Genomic DNA, 20,179 nt, shown 5'->3' with positions numbered 1-20,179 from the left:
GGGAGGGGGGTGGCCTGTGTGCCACCGGCGGATGTGTCAAGGGAGGACAAGGGGAGGACGCTGCGGGCATCCGCGAGGACGCAAATCCAGCCCAAATTTGGTACGAAAAAGGGTCCAAGTGAACAACAAAATGAACACGTGTCTATTTCCGTCAACGTGTTGGACCATATTTTTTGTTCGCGCGGACCTAAACAGATGCGCACGAACAAAATGAAACGGTGCGTTGAAGTTGCCCGAAGCTATCAACGAAAACAGCGTAATAATTTGGTATGTAGAGAACAAAGCAATTTACCCCATTTTCGTTAACAATCTGAGACGATCCATTTTATCAGTCTCCTAGAGTCTTTACATTGTTCTCTCGGTGCGACATTCTTTGCACAAGGAAAATCCACTTCAAATTGTTTTATTTTAGGTACACTTCAAATTGTTAAGATAGCAATCAGTCTATTAGACGCCTCTGTGTGGGTGCGTCTTTGTCTCGCTTCAAGCAAGATAGTAGGATGTCTCAGTGAAGGCAGACGTCCGATTGGTCCGGCCAAGCATGGAAACATGCCTTCGGAGTTTTTTTTACTTTGTTGCAATCGTTTTATGTTTTTTTTACTTTTGCTTATATTTCAAATATATATGTATAGTTACTAGATTTTGTATAAAGCATTTCTAGGAGTGTAGAATAAGCTATTCTACACTCAAGCTTAGAATAGGGTAAATGTATACGAAAGGTATACAAAAAGTATACAATTTGTATGAAAAACGTAGACATAAAAATAAAAAAATCACATATTCGGCAAATGTTAAACGTGTTTATAAAAGTTCTCCCTGGTGAATACTAAAAATGTGCAAACAAACCTTTAAAAACCGAAGAGTACACACACAAAACAAAGGAATAAAAAAACCAGCAAACCCCAAAAATAAAGTATAAAAATAATAGAAGAAAGGAAAAACACATAAAACCAAGAAAGAAACCCCAGAAAACCGGTGAAGAAACAAAGAAAATAGAAAAAAAAGATAAAAACAAAAAATAGAGGAAAATCAAAAGAAAACGAGACCAAACCTATGCGCATTACAGCGATCGAGCGAACGAGATCCGAGGCGGATGAAAAAATAAACCAAAACAGGTCAGCCCAGAAAATGACAGGAGTGGAAAATCCTTTAGCGAGATGAGGTACCATCTCTTGTTGAGCGAGATATAGCTCTTGCACTCTGCGTCCTACTACAGGCGTGCTACTGATTATGTTCGACCTGCTGCTCTCTTTGGTGCCGCAACGCGCAACTCTTGTTTGGTGCCGTAAGTGCCGGTTAGAGTGCATTTTGCTAACTAGCGCACACCATCTTCACAACTCTGGTATCGAAATGGGTCGGACCATGTCGGGTTTTTCCAATTATTTTTTTATTTTCTTGATTTCTTTTTCTTATTTCCTTTTCTCTTTTAGTTATATTTTTTCATTTTTTGTTTTCTCAAATTCGTGAGCTTTTTCCAAATTTCGTGAACTTTATTCAAATTACAAACTAGTTTCAAATCGTTCGTGAATTTCCGTTTCAAATTCTTAAAAAATTATGATTTATTTTTTTAAATATGAATTATTCAAAGTCTTGAACCTTTTTCAAATTCATGAACATTTCCCAAATTTGGGAACTTTTTTCAAATTTTATTCTTTCCCAAAATTTCTTGATATTTTTTTTCAAATTTCGTGAACCTTTTCAAATTCGATGAACTTTTTTATTTCTTGAGAATTTTCTCCGTTTCTAAAGAAATTCAACGGTCAATTCTACATGGTCGTCGGTCGTTGGTGGACCGGTCACGATCAACAACCGTCCACCGTTAAGATTTAAAAAAGAAAACTTAGTTGGGGTGGCGCATACACTCCCGTGTGTGAGCGCCACTTGCCCAGATGCACCAATTAGGAGAGCCAGGATACAGATGCAATTATGAACATTCCTTTGAGCACTTCAGCTTCAGGTGATTGGTGGGCTTGGCACTACGAGCGTTTTGGGTCTTTCTTGGTCCGATCAACGTATCGCATGTTAGTTGATACAAAGAGAAGAAGGGAGGACTGGCTAGAGCAACGAGAGAGTACGTCGGATACTCGTGCAACTCAAATTCAGTGGAAAAAACTCTGGAAGGCCAAGGTACCGGGAAAGGTCAAATTTTTTGCATGGAGGCTGGCAAAAAATTCTGTTCCGACGGGCGAACTACTTAAACATCGCCATATCTCTGAGACGGAAGCTTGCTTCCTGTGCAATGCTGAATCGGATTCTTGGCGTCACGCACTAATTGACTGTCAGTTGTCAAAGTGTGTTTGGGCATTGATTGATAATGAGCTGGTTGAGCACATGATCGCCTGTACATTTCATGACGCAAGGTTGTGGCTACCAACGATGCAGAATTCCTTATCTGAGAAGGAATTTGCAAAGATCCTAGTTACCTTGTGGGCTATTTGGTGGGCGAGACAAAAGGCGAAACATGAGGAAATATTTCGAAGCCCACTGACCACTTTTGCTTTTATTCAGAGGTTCCTTGCTGAGCTTGATTCACTGTCTGGTAAGGGGAAGAAACAGCAAGGGAAATCAGGCAACGTAGCTGCTAAACATTGGCTGAAGAGTGAAGTGGGTGTAGCAAAAATCAACGTGGACGCGGCACTGTCCAGAAACAATGACAGAGGAGCAAGTGCGGCTTTATGCCGCGATGACCAGGGAAACTATTTGGGTGCTTCTGTTAGTGTTTGATGGCCTCACGGATCCAGAAGTTTTAGAAGCTCATGCTTGCTGTGAAGCATTCTCTTTAGCTGCTGATCTTCACATCCAGAGGATCTCTCCTCCTAATGTCTCAGTTGATAGTCTCCGTTTCGAGTTTATTTTCGTCCCAACTATCATGGTTTATTTTGGTACCTGCTCCCACCTATCGCTGAGCCGCGTAGAACAAAAAAAAACCTCCTGTCGAGTCCCCCACCCGCCCACGCACTCCAGGGCCTAACCTCCCGTCGCACCAGACAAACGAACGAAAAAGGTCTACGAAAACAAACCAGTGAAAACAAACCGGCGAAAATTAACCAGCGAACAAAAATCCTAGACCAATCGCCCGCACGTACGAGAAACACTCGCACGCACGACTCTCTGCCCTCATTCGCCCGCCGCCTCCCTTCGTCCCTTCGCCGCCACCCCTCGATCTATTCGCGACGCGAACGCCGCCGCCTGGCAGATCCCAGGCGCTAGCCGCGGATCCGTTTGCCGGCTCCGAGGGGTCGTGGAGGCGCCGCCGCCGAGGTCCTAAAGGAGGCGCCGCCGTGGACCTCCGGGTGGCCATCGGGACACCTCTGCTGAGGTACGCCTTCGCCTTCGCGCGCTGCCGACCTCCCAGAGGAGACGCCGCCGCCATCGACCTCCAAGGGGAGACGCCGCCACCACCTGCGCTAAACCCTAGGCATCAACCACCGTGCTCCCGTCGTCTGGTTCCTCCTGCGTTCGCCACCATGCGATCGGCTTCCTCCCTCAGGTTCATCTCCCCTCTTTTCTCTGTTTGGTTCAAGACGGAGAGAATCAGATCTGAGACGGAGAGAATCAGATCAGGATAGAGAGACGGAGATGAGGATTGAGGCCATGGGATCCCTTTGTGACTGCAACTTATACATGAGCTCAGTTTAGATCCCTTTGCTAGAAAAAAGAACGCTGCATACAGCAATGATCTTATCTAGATTAATGGTTCTCTGATTATTCTTTTGATTCTGAGTCAACAATGTGTTTTTATTGTAGGTTCTTGTACGGAATATACCACCAGACCCCGATGAATCAGTTAGCAAGCTTGTGGAACATTTCTTCCTTGTCAATCATCCTGATCATTATCTGAAACATCAGGTAATCACTAAATTTTGGAACATCTCCCATTTGAAGAATCATCTGCAAATTCAAATGTAAGGAAGTGTGCAGTGCAAGCAATTATCAGGGTAAATCTATTTCTCAATTATGTATTTTTACCACTTCATCAGGAGTGTAAACTGATACTATTTCCAACTACAAAGTGTTGGCTGCCCAGGAAGAAGGAAAGGTCAGTCCAGACATGACATTTAACTCTAATAATGGAGGTACGTAGTGCCTACTGCTCCCTTGTCCCTTGCTACCGTCTGGGGATGCTTGGCTCGCCAGCGATGGGGATGCTCGGCTCGCAGTCCCTGCTCTCATTTTCCTCCAGCCTCTGGTAACCCTCCTCCTCGCCCGCCTCGCCGAAGCGGGATTCACAGGTTAGTTTAGTTTGGAGGGATTTCCTGTGGTTGTGCGTGAATCCAGTGTTCACTGGGCTTGTATGTTTCATCCCTAATATGCTAGCTCCTGCCTAATCACGCATTAGAGAATCTCATGTATGTAATAGAAGATGCACAAATGTGGTTTTCCAGGGAGCATCAGGTACATCTTATGTGGGGATGAACCATCAGCTAAAGGGAGTGATAGGAAAATATTTTGTTGAATGCAATGGGAAGGCGAAAAACGACACGCCTTGGCGAAGCAACTCTAAGATTCGGTAAGGCTAATCAAGTCTGCAATCAAATCCAAGAGCAGGGGCAGAGAAAAACGTTAAAATACTTTTTAGCTATTGATTGAAGTGACTGGTAATTAGTAGCAGGAGCAACAGTTGTAGTAAGAACCTACCTAGGCATATTTTCTCTCTTTCCTATCACATGGCACATTGAATAACTTTATAGTACAAATATATTCACATATGTTATTTTAAATTATCATGTCATGGAGGTTCTCGTTATTTCGAATCTTTGGTTGGAACCTTCATTTTGTGTTATTAAATGCACATGGTATTCAGTTATCTCCATTATGGTGAGAAGACTTTGATCTTGATATATCAGATTTAAGCCTCTTACACCATAGGAGGTCCTCCTTTTGGTGATATTCACTCATATGTCATTTTAAATTATCATGTCATGGAGGTGCTGGGTATTTCGAATCTTTGGTTGGAACCTTCATTTTGCGTTAAATTCACATGGTATTCAGTTATCTCCATTATTGCCAGTAGCAACGCACAAGCACTTTCTATTAAATGCACATGCTATTTTCTTTTGTATCATGTCATTTTGTGGTCATTAACAGTCAGATGGATGAAACTGATCTTGTTTTGTGCATCATGGATTTTCCTCAACTGAATGAGTAGAAACATAAGTGTGTAATGTAGTAGCCCCTCTATTCCATTGTTATAAATATTATAGTTTTTCAATCTGCTGACCTGATCGTAACAGCTGTTTAAAAGGAAGTGATCACATCACTATTTAGATTTTACTTTTTTTTGTATGCTTAAACATAAGATTAGTTTGTCCCCTTTCTTTTTACCCTTCATGCTAACATAATAAATACATATTTGAACTGAATTGGTTGTATTACATATGCCACGAAGGATGTCGCCGCTTGAAGCTCGATTTCCATCAGCCCCTCTTTTAATTCACTTGCATTGTTTCAGCTTTGCATTGTACTTCTTTGACGAATTACCTCATCCAACCGGCTTTAATTCGGAGCGTCAGTCTTACTAATTATCATTGCCTTAACTTTCCATATGAACCTCTTACAGGAAACAAGGACTCCTATTTGTCTGTAGTACTGCCCATGAGACTCAACCTTGTTTTACCTTAATTATCATGGTGTGCCTTTTTTTTATAATAGCTCACCATTTTGTTAGTGGCAATAAAATGCATCTTTAGGCACACCTATAGCGCACATGTGATGATGTACAGATGAAAGAAAGATCTTAGAAGTTGAGAAGCCGAGAGCTGGAGGAACAAGGAGAAGCTAAAAGGACAGAAGAAGTCAGAGCATGTGGAGCTGTTGGGCAAGCAGAGTTCTATCTGGGTATTTAGGTAGCTGAGGATAAAAGGGAAAAGGAAAATGTTGACGATATAGTTACTCAATGCTGAGAATGTTGCATGCATACTTTGTTGCCTATATATCATTGGCTTTGTATTGATCCAGGCAAGAACAAATCAGACGGAACAAGTTTGCTACGGGTGGGTGTGCATCAAGCTGCTTCGTTGCCGGCGGCGAGTAATCTCACACATGTTTATGGCGCATATGTACCAGAAAATTCAAATGGTACTGCCCGATGCGCCTTTCATACGAAACAGTTTATGCTTATGGGTGTTCATCTTTGTTTCTGTATACAACTTACGGCTTTTTTGTTGATCCCTTCCCTGTAGGTTCTGATCATACGTGCAAGGGGAATCAGGTAGGGCTTGATGCGCCTTTCATACGAAATGTTGATGAGAATTACCCAAGTAGTCCAGGTATGAGGCTGTGCGGATATAGTAATCATAATTTCCAGTGGCATCGTCATGTTCTAATAAATAAGATGGGAAGTTCAGAATAATGTAACATCGGCATGTTCTAATGAATAAAATAAGAGAAGGTTGGGGGCTTAGTAATTACATAGTCAGAAAAGAGGGACTATGGTGGATTAGAAGATATGTATATGTAGCTGCAAGCATATGTATTTGGATTGTCAGCTGAACAATGTTTCAGCTGAAGATCTCTGAAATTATAACCATCAGTTCCTAATAGCTTACAACTGGTGTGATGAGCCACACAACTGCTTGTTGTGATGTACACTTGCCTCATCGAAGCACATATATTATAAATTAACTGAAATATAGTACCTTCAAATCCAATGTGTAGTAAATGTACTATGGTATGTGCAGCAACATCTTTTAGATCATCAAATAGAACCTAGGTTCATATTAGGCTAGCCACATATTATTTGAGCAACACCAGTAACTTAACAGCATGTCCAACATCTTGAATTGTTAAGCGATGAGTGTTTATGTGATAGCATGTCAGGTTAATAAAATCAGGTAGCAACCGCAACCCAACATCCTAAAAACGAGGTTACACGATTACCATTTGAATAGTAGCATTTTGGAGAAAGCACTAATATGCACTTAAATTATGCACAGATGCATGTCAGGTTGTTCGCTTGGTCTGCGCCAACGAGCATCTCCTACAAGTCATCATCTCTCTCTTTGTCGGCTCCATGTTGTAGCCTGCTAGGAGTCCTACCTTGCCATGGAGCATGTCCTTTGTCATGGGTCGTACTGAGGTGAGTGCTGGTGTGGGATTTGATGTGTTAGTAGATTGGGACGTCGGCTTCTTGGTGTGGTTTGATGAGACGGTGGCGATATGGTCTGGAAGGGGGCATGTGTGAGGCGAGAGAGAATAACGAGCAGAGTCATTCATATATAATACTAAAATCCTACCCTTCATAAATTAGATTTTTCGACGATAAGTAAGTACCTAAGTCTATGTTATGTTTAAGTTAAAAGTACAATGTCTATGTGGGCCATACATACATCGATTAATAAAGCAGTTAGTACTTAAATTGACCGTCAAGTCCTATGTGCCTTAGGGGTAAGTTTTAATCTCCACCATTGACTCACTTAAGGTGGGTATACTGAAGCAGACCCCTTATAATTATGAACGGTTTATAAAGTTGAAGGATGAAACTTGAACGAACACAATTCTGAGGTTTGTAAAGTGAAGCCAAAGACAAGTTCGAGGGGTAATATGGACTTCTCTCAAACTATATTATCAGAGGACAATGAGGGTCTTGAAGACAATGAAAGCGATGAGTTTCTGCTGGTTCTGTTTTGTTGTAGGCGAAGTTCTTAATTATAATTATCAATGTGTTCTTAAGGACTCAGTGACATGCAAGGCGAGGGAAATTGAAGCCAAAACATGCAGGACGGCCAGGAGTGTGCCATTTTTTCTATGACAGGTTAGTGATTTTATCCTTTTTGTATTTTTTACATTGCTAGGTACAGTAGTTTATATGAAATGATTTGTTAATGGCAGGGGGTGGTTCTTCAATCTTCAGGGAATCAAGCGGTAGCATCAGATGCTGACATGCATGGAAGGTAGCAGTATATGTATTTGTAGCAAATCATCATCGCCCATAAATAAATCATCTCTTGCCCGCTTCCTCTGTCCGGTTGTCAACTCAAATTGCTTTGGTTCACAAGTTCGTTTCATCGTACATCTAGGTACACTAGAACTGAGAGACTACTTTCCTTGAAAGGCTCATGCGAGTAAACTGACAATAGTATTCATCCAAGATGCAGTTGTATATGTATCTTCATAGAGATGTAGATGCATAGATAGTTAAATAGTGCACATGTTCATTGGCAGGGATGTAGATGTAGTATACAACCGAGGTTACATTGACAAGTTGGTCCATGATGCTCCCAGGAAAAAGAAAATATGATATATTGTTTCACACTATCATCCATAGTGAAACTTGTATTTAATATTTCTTTGTTTTGCAATGCTGAATATTTTGGGAACACACAGTAAGATGTAATCTACGGATTCACCAAATCAGCTTGAACATTGTTATCATGCTTCGTATGATTTGGTAATGATTTCAGAACATGGAATGGGGCAAATAAAGTTGAAACCATGTACTGTTCCTCACAAAAAAACAGTTACTGTCGAGAGGTTTCATACTGACATTATTTCTTACCAACTAATGGTGCATTACTCCTGCCATGATAACAGCAGCTAACTACTCCATGATTACAGCAGTAAACATTGATAAGAGTACAAGCATTGGAGGAGTACTCACCACATTCGAGGAAGTCGTCATCATGGTGGTGGTGGTCGAGGAAGTCGTAGGTGCTGGTGGCATCATCACGGAGCAGGCACCATCTTCTCCTCGACTTAAAATGTGGTACTCCATGTACTCCCACTTGTTAACTTTCTGAAATGCAGATCCACTCCAAGAATGTGCTCTGAAATGGAAGTAACATGGAGTATACTCTAAAAATCAGTATGGTTTGAGCTCACTAGATCAATCAAAGTTCTCCAGCATGATAAAAAGAATACTACAGCAGAATCAGTTTGGTTTGAGCCAAGCAAGAGTACTAAAATCCTGACAAAAAGAATACTACAGCATGACAAACATGATTTCAGAGATGTTGATTTCAGTACTTACAACCCATTGATAAACATGATTTTCAGAAATGTTGATTTCAGTTAAACTACAACATTTACTCCAAGCAAATACTCTTAAGAAACAATACAAGTACTCCTACAGTACTGAAAGTACTCCTGTAGTACAAATGGAGTAGTGCAACCGAGTGGTCTTTACCATGCTCGAATCGACGAGTGGTAGTGGCAGCAGCAGCCGCATTGTCCAGGAGCAGCAGCAGCCTTTCCAATCTACTCCCGCGGCAGAGAGCAGTTCTTGACCACAGTACATCTACACCCATATTCCATCCACATCAACAATCACAATCACAATCAGCTCCAGAATCTCTCCTTGCCTTTCCCCGAATCCTAGGCTCCAGAGATTGGAAAGGTGTGGGGAAAATTAAGGATGATAACCTTGTAGGTCAATCATGGGGAGCTCGACTTCGCGGCTTTCCTGGGCGCAGGTGACGGGGCACTCGTAGCGGCGGAGGAGTACCAGCAGCGTCGGAGATGGCAGCGTCCAACACGGCGCTCCTCCTTGCAGGTCGATGGCGGCGAGGAGCGCTAGCATCCGTCGCCGCCTTCCTCGAGCAGGACAAGGCCGCCGTGCCCGCGCTTCTCACGCTCCTACTCGACCTCGCTAAAATATCCAACTTTGGCTCGACTGTGGCGCAGAGGATGCGGGTGAGAGGGAGAGGCGACGCAGACGAGAAGGCCCGGCGGTGACGCCTGAGGAGAAGGGCGGCGACGCGGTTGAGTCGCCGACGCGAGTGAGGGGGAGGTGCGTCGCCGCCGCGGGCTAGGGATTTGGTGGAGTGGGTGAGCGAGGGGAATGAGCGTGAAGAGGCGACTGAGTGAGTGGGTGAGTGAGTGAGCGAGGAGAAAAACTGGAAACCACAGAAATTTTGTAACGTTCCAAGAAATGTACTACAAAACCTTCGACATTCAAAGTACCAGCATTTATTTTTGTTATCACTATATTTAAAATAATACTCCCTCTGTAAACTAATATAAGAACGTTTAGATCACCAAAATAGTGTTCTAAACGCTCATATATTAGTTTACGGAGGAAGTACTAATTTAGGAAATGCAGGGATGTGTCTGGCTATTATGTTTTTTTATGCTCTGGTGGAATGGTAAAGAATTAGTTCGTCCGGTTAACACCATGAGTATTTTCCGTTGCACATTTTAAGTCCTTCGACATGAAGCTCCGTTACACGTTGCTTGTGCAAGATGTGTATATAAGCTAACTAAGAAGTTTTTATTATACTTACTCAAATATCATGGGAATCAATCTAAAAACAACATTCTTGATATTTTGCGGGAATTATTATTTTTTTGAACCTTGAAAACAACGGGAGTCTCCTACTGTTATATATTACTCAAAATAAAGTACTGGGTAATTACATGGCCAAGAAGCAAATAAAAAGAAAGCAACTATGATTTACAGAGATATGTTTGGGATGAAGCTATCAAGAAAGGAGACCAATTTAGGATTAACTCTGAATTTGAGATTTTCCAAGTCAGCTCTGAGTGCTCTTTTCCAATCATACAGGGATGCAGCAACCTTGTCAAAGTAGCATCTGTTCCTTTGTTTCCAAATGTTCCAGGCGTCCGGGACTTTGATTGCATTGAACAATGGGTGTGGCCATGAAGACTTCACTGCATCAAACATCTCCTGAAGCTCCAAGTTGGTATCCCATTGAATATTGATGGAGTTCCAATAGACCGCACTGAAGGTGCACTAAAAAAATGGGTGTTTGTTCGTTTCCAGTGGTGTGGTGTTGCACAAAAGACAGGAGTGACTCCAATATCAAAATGTCTCCGGTGGAGCATGTCCCTTACGTTGACTCTGTCCATTAACATCGGCCAGGTGAACACTTTAAGTTTCATGATACACTTTGTCTTCCAGATCATTGTGATGTATGCGGGTGGCTGCAGTTCTCTGAAGAAGAAGTTGGTGAATTTCTTGGGCCGAAACTGAACATCTCCCCAACAAGTAATCCATTCATCAGCCATCATTGGTTCCAAGTAGAGATCATTCATATGATTCTGCAGATATGTTAATTCATGTAGCGCCTTGATTGATAGAGTGAGGTGAAAGTTTTTAGAAGCCTGTGGTCTGTCTTGGAATTGCACTATAGAAATATCCTCCTCCCTTGTGGAAGTGAACATGTGTGGCAGCTTGTTGGAAAGGGGTTCGTCATCGATCGGAATATCTTTCCATAGAAGAATTGTGTCGCCAGCTCTAGGAATGCAAGTTGTAACCCCTCTGTATATGTCCATCAACGAGAACACATCGTTCTGTATATCTTTCCATAAAAGAATTGTGTGAAAATTTCTTAAGCACAACAACTAGATATTAATTTATAATAGAATTTTAGTTGGATCATCGCTCTATATGTATACATCGTTAATTTATCATTTTTATCAATTTACATTGCAAGTGAATTGGACTACGATAAACACCCGATTGTGCCCGTGCTATCTTGTTTCTACATGTAAAATTTGACATGCATTATGTTTACATCATTTACAGCAAAATATTTTCGTGGCACGTGACAAGGCACCGACATTCCCATGATATCTTATCTCTACATGTGAAATTAAACAGTCATTATATTTATACAACTCAACAAAAATATTTCAAAAGCCCGTGACAACGCACGGGCACTCTACTAGTTAAAGTAGCAACGGACTGTGCAGCCACCGTGAATCATTTACAGGGAGAGTTTATGGGTACTTCTGCCACTATTATCAGGGATATCTTGAATAGGATGCTGATGTTCGGCAAACCTGAAGTTGTGCATGAAGGAAGGGAATCGAGTTTCGAAGCCCATGATCTGGCTAAAGCTTCGGCCTCTCTTGCCGTTGGACGGCATATTTGGTTATCTACCACTCCTAATGTTTTATTTGTGCCAAACATTATTAAGAGTTAAATAAAGTGTGGTGGTGACCCCTCAAAAAAAAAGGAGAGCCGGGATGGGAAACAACTAATGAGGTTACCTTTTGAAGGGCTCCAAAGGTTACTTTTTTGGCTTGAGAGCATGTCAAGTTGTGCGTCCAGCCGCTGCCACATGTTGCTCTCTAGGCATATACCGGGGATTTTGTTCTTTTATTTCTGCATGTATTTTGGAATTTATTTGGTTTTCCTTGGGAGGGGGGGGGGGTCGGTTTTTTGATTTTTCTTGATTTTTCCTAGGTTTTGTAAAAACAAAAATCGGGAAGCAACACTTTTATTTGAGAAGTACAATATGTGCTTCCATGAGAAGCACATTTGTTCTTTCCAAAAGAAGGAAAAAGCACGGCCAGGGAAGCACAACCTTACTTTTGTTGGTAGCACGGCCCGTGCTTACACAAGAAGCACATCATGTGCTCCCCGAAAAGGAAAAGCACAACCGTGATTCCACCAAAAAAGGGAAAAACACATCATGTGCTTCCACGACAAGCATAGTTGTGCTTTTTGAAAGGTATAGGTAAAAGCACAATTGTGCTTCCACCGAAAAAGGAAGAAAACTAAACATATGCTTCCATGAGAAGCACAACTTTGCTTATGCGAGAAGTACAACCCGTTTGCCCATAAAAAAGTGAAAAACGCAATTATGCTTTTGGGCTTCGTTTTTTTTGTATGGCGGCCTTTTTAGTTTTTTTTTTCAGTTTTATTTTTTAAATATCTGGCAGGTTTCATGAAAAAAAGTTTGTCGAAACCTATTATCATGAGATTTAGTTTCAAAGATGTCGATGGGAGAAATGCAACGGTGAAAACAAATCTGGGAGTTGAAGCATGGTTGAAAAGATAAATCGTTTTGAAAAGAACGAATCTATGAAAAAAAAAAGAAAAACTCACAGGTTGCGACAAGTGATGAACATGCAGTGCGCCACTTGTCGACACCAAAGTGGGGAGTGACAAGCCTCCAAAAGCAAAATCCTCACGCGGTTTTGGCACAACTTCTGCGTTCCAGAATCTTCACAGGTAAGACAACCATCACCGCCCTAAGTGAAACGGTGTGCGTGAGTTAGCAGTGAAACCATCCCTCTCCCCACAAAATCAAGCAATGGACGCAGGGAATCTACCTATCTAATATACTATGCTCCTTAAGTTTAGATGCCTCGTAATCAATTGAGGTGTTCAATTTAAAATTTGACCACTTGATTTTGACTGGGTCAACAATTTCTTAATGAGTTCTCTCATTCTATTTTTTAATTCGCTACAGTCCTTAATTTTAAGGCTCCCCCATTTCATTGAGGTATTAAATTTGGACTTAGTTCACGGTTTGATCGGGTCAACAGTTTTTTCAAATCAACTGACAACAACAGGCATATAAAAACATATCAACCTCATGCACCGTAGACAAGAGAAGCGCAAACATGTGATGTTGTAAAACAAATATAATAGATGCAGTCATTGATGTAGAAATTTTTTCCACATAAGTATGGGTTGATTACCAGATAACCTAGAATCGCACTGCAAAAGGCCCACCAAAAACACTGTATTATAAATAAAAATAAAACACACTCCATCATTTTTCTAACTCGCCAAACGAAATACTCTGTCGGTTTCAAAATATAACGTGTATTAGTTTTTTTAAAGAAAAATTTCATTAACATTGACCAAGTTCAAAGCCAAAAATATGAAAATTCATTTCATGATGAATCGAATGACACCGATTTGATATTACCGATATTGATATATTTCTCGACAAATTTAATCAAACTTAAAGAGGTTTGACTTTTCAAAAAACTAATGCATCTAATATTTTGAAATAGAGGGAGTAAAGAAATCATGAAAACCCAATAACACTAACGGCGCAGCAAAGCACACCCAATTCTTCCAGTACACATTAACTTTGAACCATGGGCCATCACAATAATCTAGAGAACTCACAACTTTATTTGCCAGTAATACGCTATAACAAATACACTATCCGGAGTAGTAGTAGTCACTAGTGAGGATGGACCGCAGGCGTCACGATCAAACCACACGACACTTGAGTACTCCCTCGTCCCACAGTACAAGATCGTTTTTTTAAACTTGAAAAATGATCTTATATTATGGGTCGGAGCGAAAAACAATCTTATATTACGGAAAGAGGGAGTAATATTCTACTCATTTATTAGTGCTTCAAAGGACGAGATAATGAAATTAACCAGAGCGGTTGTGGTCGCCAACTGCAGATTCATGAGACGCGAGGGACAGATTAGTTCGCAGCTGGCTTGAAGGATTTGAGCTGGCGGGTTTTGGTCCAGGACTGCTCGTAGACCTCGGCGAGGTACGACGCGTTCTTGCCGGAGTCGTCCTCCGCGTCGACGAAGAGGCGGTAGTTCATGCCGGAGACCACCTGCTGCTCGCCGCGCGTGACCCGGCGAAACCGCAGCCCGTTGCTAGCCAGGCTCGCATGCTGCACCGCCCATCCTCCCAGCTCCTGGATGTGCGCGTCCTTCAAGTTCGGGATAGGTCCCCACTCGCCGAGCCTCTCACTGTGGTCGCCCAACACCGCTGAGGCGACTGCGAGGGTCATGGCGAGGAGGGCGAGGAGGACGAGGGGTCGTCGCGCCATGGAGAGTCGGTGTTAGGAATTGGGTGTTGGGGGTCGGGGACGGTGGATCTGCTCGAAGGGAGTGATTGTGTAAGGCGGATAGGTTTGAGGGTTGTGATGGAAATTTAGTGGACGGTTTTGGTGCAAAGGCTAGATGACCTGTTTAAAAGGGAGTTGGTACATCGTGGTTTCGGACAAAGTCATTAATGCAAAAATAATTTGAAACCGAGCACCAAATCAATTTGAAATCAAGTCATTAATTCAATGAATTAGCCAGACAATTAATTACGTGTGTAATTAATTAGATCCATTTAAATAGTGATTTTTTCGCACCAAGTCTATTAAAAGGGATTGCTACACCTTAATCGAAAAACAATTTGGAGAACGAGCGCCAAATCAATTTAGAAAATAAGTCAATAATGCAATGAATTAGGCAAACAAATAATTAAGTGCAATTAATTAGGTTCATTTAAATAGCAATTTTTTGCGCCAAATCAAACCTTTGGTAGTCTTGGGGATCTGGCTTGCCTGCTCCCTCCCCATGCTCCCACCTCATCCTACGGCTGTCTTTTTTTATTTTTCCTTTCTAATCTAATCATCTCCCCCCCTGATTTCACTATTAAAGGAGAGTTGCTACGCATGCAGTAATTAATGAAAAAAATAGAAACCATACGTCAGATTAATTTGAAAATCAAGTCATTAATGCCATGAATTAGCTAGATAATCAATTATACATGCAATTAATTAGGTCGGTTTAAATAAGGATTTTTTTCGTGCCAAATCAATTGCATGTGAAACGACAACGTACCAACTCCCCTTAACAGTATATGCAAAAATAATTTGGCAACCAAGCACCAAATCAATTTAGAAATCAACTAATTAATGCAATGAATTGACCAGACAATTAATTACAAATGCAATTAATTAGGTCCATATAATACACATTTTTTCGTGCCAAATCAACCGCGTGCGAAACAACAGACGTACTAACTCCCCTTTAATAGTATAGATAGATATACTATTAAGAGGGAGTTGGTACCTATACAAATTGAAAACAAAGGACCGATAAGAAAGTCCGGTGAAAAGCCAAAAAGCGGAAAAAACATCTAAAAAGCCGAAAACGCGTGCAGAAAAAAATTCAAAGGGAACAACCAGAGCACGACACGTGACGGCGGCTGAGAGCATCCCAAGTGACGCGCTCTCAGCCCACTCGAAGTGACCCTTGGGAAGGTTCCCGAAGGAATTCAACAGATTTTTATTTTTGAAGTTTGTATAAACCATTGCTTCACGCCACAATCTCTCACTTTCTGCTCCTCCATCTGTCTCCATCATAAAACCGATCTCACCTCTAATGTCTGAGTGAAAAAACCATATTTGCCAGATAAGGTTACGATTCTACCAGATATGTCTTTTTAATTCCGTCGAAAAACTATTTTACGGTATAGGCGCTTATGACCCCCCCTCCCCCCGTCACACGTGCAAAATTTGGTAGCTTACTGCACGAGTATTCTACAATAGCATGTATTGAAGAATCCATACAAGAAATTTTTGTTTGAAAGAAATTGTATTGAGAAGTAATCTCTAAGAAATAAAAAGGAAATACGATTTATATATAGATTCTGGTAAAATACCGCTACTCTATTCCATAAGAGTGGAATAGGAAATTAAGATGAGGATGTGAGGGCGTAGTTTCCCCATAAAAAAGCATGTATCATATAACAATTGTACTGAATACAGTAAAGAAATATAAATAACCTTTAGATCCACCTAAGATTTCGATTTCCAGTAATAGAAATATAGAATAGAAAAATATCTCTATTCCATAAGAGTGGAATAGGAAATTAAGATTAGGATGCGAGGACGTGGTTTCCCCATAAAAAGCATGTATCATATAACAATTGTACTAAATATAGTAAAGAAATCTAAATAACCTTTAGATCCACCTAAAATTTCGATTCCTAGTAATAGAAATATATAATAGAAAAATATGGGCAAAAAATAAATCCACTCGGTTTCATACTTGGTACAACCCAAAAACACCATTCCTTTTGGTTCGCACCAACACGAGAGCTGCTTTGGGGCTTGTACTGGGCCTGCTTACATCATTTTGCAACAGCTCCTCTACTATTCTTTCAATCTCTGTTTTCTGGGTGATAGCATTTCGTCGGAATACAAATGGTGGCCAACACTGCTTGTGAAGAGCACATATCCCAGTATAGAATACTCCTTCCTTAGTTGCTCCCGCGCAGGGTTCGCCGATGTTATATGCACGAGACCAATGCTGATATGCAAAGCAAACATGCCGACATGGCCGGATTATTATGTGCCTTCATAAAACAATCTGCCGTATAATGCTATGGTTGTTTTTTCTTTTTAAAGGAACAATGCTTAGTACCATCTCGTCAGCCGAAGCGAATCCAAACGCGGGAGATCCAACGTAATCAGTGCCTTTGCCACATTGCAACATACTTGCCTGGACGGGGTCGACGGGCGATAAAAAAGACGCATGGTCTGGTTCGATGGCCCACATTGCATTTGATGGATGCATCTCCTCAAAAAGAAGAGTGAACGACATAATTTATGACTTTTTTTCGTCTCACAATCGTTCACTCAAAGCCCGTCTCGCGCGACACTGCGTGCCTTGCAGCGGGCTAGGAGAACCCGGTTTTCCTTCATCCCTGAATCGAACCCATGGTCCGCCTTGTAGTTAATTATTTTTTTCGAAACGGAGGCAAAAGATTTGCCTCATCCATTAATTAAGCAGAAGAGAATTGCCCAGTTAATCAACGGAAAACCGGGCGAAAACCGTCACCAACCGCTGAGCGGCACACCAAGATATCCCACGCACACCTTTACAAGAGTGCCTCGTCAAGCTAGCACACAGACGTCATCGTCATCACTTCTCCCCAAACAGGCGTCATCACCATCCCTAATCCCCGAGCAAGCGACTCCAACTTCTCAGTGGACGAACGTCGAACCCAACACTCACCACAGAGGCTGTGTAGGAAAACATGAAGATCCATGCCAGAACTCAACCACCCGCATCGAGGGCTACACAGCTCCAGACTCTGAAGCAAAGATCCAAAGGAGAACTATGCAAGACTGGCGTCGTGAAAGACCACCGAACGGACCACGTGCTGCCTGTCATCGTTGTCACAGGGGCCCGCCGCCGCAGCTCCGACTTCACCACAACAACCAAACCGAGGTAATCCTACGAACACGCCGAAGAAGAGCCGACTACCACTGCAATATCTCCAACTTCACTCGCCCTATCGTCGTTGCCACAGAAGCGGGCAACGATTTTGGAGTTCAATCCGGTCAGAGGGATCAGCTGGTGTGTTGGGAGGTTGGTGGTATGCATTGGTGTGGCGGTCGGGCCTTGTAGTTAATTATAACCACCGCACATCTTTACAGAAGGTTAACAAGCAGGCTCTAGGCTGCTGTTTGGTGCTATTTTTCACACATGAGCACAGATACATGTATGTCATTTCATCCATCGATCGATGCAACACGATTATTCATGATCGAGCTATTTTTAAAGTCACACGACCACTCCACGAGTGATGGGAGTGGGGCAGTGCGGGCTGCCGTGGATGGTTTCCAAGTTGCACTCCTCCGGGCCGACGAGGCCCATGGTGTACTTCCTGGTAAGCCTTGGGCAACTGGGTATGTCCTGGAGTAGGCCGCCCTCGAACACACCCTGCGGAGTTTCTACCCCATCCATGAGCATGCGCAGCGCCTCGCACCGGCAGTATGCTGGGACGCGCGACAACTGGTCGCAACACCGCCTCTTCAACATCCCAGCGGAGGCGTACACGGGCCCTACGCTGCATATTTTAGTGAGCTTTTTTACGGTACCCTGGTACTCCCTCAAGCAGAGATGGAGTACCACTTAAGTCTGACCCTCCATTTAGAAGGGTAGTTTAGTCTTTTCTCCTCTTAATTAAGTCCTTTCCTGATTTCTAATCGATGCATTTGTTTTCTTTGCGCTGAAAGTTACCGATCAAACAAAACTTGGCTACAGGTTCTCGAAAACCACACAAAATCTCTAACATCTACTCCCTCCGTCCCATAATATAAGAATGTTTTCGACACTACACTAGTATCAAAAACGTTCTTATATTTTGGGACGGAGAGAATTTTGGGACGGAGAGAGTACAAATAAAACTAAAACACAGAGATATCAGGCTCGCAAGATGTTCGTTCATCAACGCGACAAATTCTAATCAAAGCAGCCACTGACTGCCACTCCCCGTCCTTCCGTATTGAACCAAGTCGATCTGATCAGCTGCACATTTGTACACCTGAAGTGCCGACGTGATAGATCTCCGGCCATCTTGATGATCCCGCCTCACCCTAGTCATCCTGCTTCAGCGAGCGGGCGAGTTTCCAATTGCACGAGAAATATGGATCTCGCAAAGGCGCCCGCGGCGATGACGACGGCGCCGCCCAGCCCTGATCGACGACCATTCCCATGGCCCAATGGCCGTCTGTCTCTTGTGCGCGGGCAAACCACAGTGGCCGCGGGCGCCCATTCTATTGGAAGATTAGGGTTCTTTTTTCTTAAGGATAAAGAATTAGGGTTCTAGCGACTAGCAATTATGTACTGTATCAGCCATGAGCCATGAGAATAAGAATAAGAGTCAGTTTTCCTTTTTACCCCAAGGACGAGGTACTCCCTCGCTTTTTTTGTTGGTACTCTCTCATACACACGTTGGAGTACCAATAGACATCAATCGTTGGATCAAGAGAAATGAAGGCTCATATTCATTTAGGGGTAATGTAAAGGAGCTCATTTTAGTGGACAAAAGGTTGCGGCATGCTTGTAGTGGGTTGTATGGAATGTCCGACCCTGGAACGCACTGAGTCCCGACGGTGGCCGAGGTTGCGGCGAGTACGGCGAGGAGGACGGCGGCCGAGAGGATGAGCTGAGACATGAATGCCATTCTGTTGATTCTTTCAAATGGATGGGATGTCTGTAGTTTGAGATAGGCTAGCTAGATGTGTATTGCTTGTATATATATGTACTGCGGAAAAGGAAGAGTGCCAGCTGGCGTTGTAACTATGGATGTGCCTTTTGCTCTCGTTGTAGTCCCGCGGAATGGAAATTTCGATGTCGTGTATGGTGAAAGGCCTACCAATTAATCTTTACAATAACAGTATTTGGAGCTTTATGGCAACAGAATTTGGAGGGGAATACAAAAGTTGGGGTTTGAGTGAAAGAATGACTAGATTTGCCGCCATTGGGTTCCTAACTTTCTCGGCATAAATGGCATGAGTTATCTTATCATACGTGGCCAATAGCTTTATACGGCATCCTTTTCTTCTACGTTTACTTCTCATGTGATCTAACACTGATACTGAACTTCTTTTGGTTTGTGTGTGGAGGTCATATGCTCGTTAAACGTCTAACACCGATACTCCAAATGAGCCTTCTTTTAGTTTGTGTGTGGAGATCATATTCTCGCTAAACCTAACCATCCAAGTTCCTATTTTTTGCAGTCAGCAATCATGTAAGCAGATGAGAATATCACCTGGATTGGCTAACATATATATAGGGAATCCAGTATATGAAGACCATCTTCATGGGACGTATGCAAGAAAACGTCCATCGCATATTGAGAACTCACGAACGATGATGTTCTCATACTCATATGCCATGGTTGCTCGATGACATGTCTCCCTCACTAGTTAGT

General features: G+C 42.4%; 3 protein-coding genes across 4 annotated transcripts; all 3 read right to left on the bottom strand.

Moving 5' to 3' along the window:
- Positions 1-8,332: 8,332 nt before the first annotated feature.
- Positions 8,333-9,828, bottom strand: LOC123096038 (uncharacterized). 2 transcript variants are annotated; one of them, XM_044517622.1, is made up of 3 exons: positions 9,401-9,828; positions 9,125-9,235; positions 8,333-8,765 (listed from the first exon to the last, which is right to left on the bottom strand). In XM_044517622.1, exons 1-3 carry the CDS (start codon positions 9,515-9,517, stop codon positions 8,727-8,729), a joined length of 267 nt encoding a protein of 88 aa, XP_044373557.1. In that variant the 5' UTR covers positions 9,518-9,828; the 3' UTR covers positions 8,333-8,726. The 2 variants fall into 2 exon arrangements, with proteins under 2 accessions (XP_044373557.1, XP_044373556.1); XM_044517621.1 differs by having other exon boundaries at positions 9,361-9,824.
- Positions 9,829-13,815: 3,987 nt separating this feature from the next.
- On the bottom strand, positions 13,816-14,595 carry LOC123099541 (cysteine proteinase inhibitor 8-like). Its single transcript, XM_044521683.1, has one exon. It carries the CDS (start codon positions 14,502-14,504, stop codon positions 14,145-14,147), a length of 360 nt encoding a protein of 119 aa, XP_044377618.1. The 5' UTR covers positions 14,505-14,595; the 3' UTR covers positions 13,816-14,144.
- A 3,429-nt stretch (positions 14,596-18,024) lies between these two features.
- LOC123096631 (trypsin inhibitor CMe-like) lies at positions 18,025-19,446 on the bottom strand. Its single transcript, XM_044518392.1, has 2 exons — positions 19,197-19,446; positions 18,025-18,352 (listed from the first exon to the last, which is right to left on the bottom strand). The coding sequence occupies exons 1-2, from the start codon at positions 19,427-19,429 to the stop codon at positions 18,025-18,027; spliced, it is 561 nt and encodes a 186-aa protein (XP_044374327.1). The 5' UTR covers positions 19,430-19,446.
- Between the last annotated feature and the right edge of the window lie 733 nt (positions 19,447-20,179).

Source organism: Triticum aestivum, chromosome 4D, assembly GCF_018294505.1.
Source record: "Triticum aestivum cultivar Chinese Spring chromosome 4D, IWGSC CS RefSeq v2.1, whole genome shotgun sequence".
Classification (NCBI taxonomy): Eukaryota; Viridiplantae; Streptophyta; class Magnoliopsida; order Poales; family Poaceae; genus Triticum; species Triticum aestivum.
Note: the sequence above shows the minus strand (reverse complement) of the source record. Positions and strands in the feature narration are given on the sequence as shown.

Coding starts and splice junctions, on each gene's coding strand:
- LOC123096631 (XM_044518392.1), bottom strand. CDS start 19,429: ATGGCATTCATGTCTCAGCTCATCCTCTCGGCCGCCGTCCTCCTCGCC. Junction 18,353..19,196: donor ATGTCTATTGGTACTCCAAC/GTGTGTATGAGA, acceptor TCTCTGCTTGAG/GGAGTACCAGGGTACCGTAA.
- LOC123099541 (XM_044521683.1), bottom strand. CDS start 14,504: ATGGCGCGACGACCCCTCGTCCTCCTCGCCCTCCTCGCCATGACCCTC.
- LOC123096038 (XM_044517621.1), bottom strand. CDS start 9,517: ATGCTAGCGCTCCTCGCCGCCATCGACCTGCAAGGAGGAGCGCCGTGT. Junction 9,236..9,360: donor CCCCATGATTGACCTACAAG/GTTATCATCCTT, acceptor ATATGGGTGTAG/ATGTACTGTGGTCAAGAACT. Junction 8,766..9,124: donor CACTCGTCGATTCGAGCATG/GTAAAGACCACT, acceptor CTTCCATTTCAG/AGCACATTCTTGGAGTGGAT.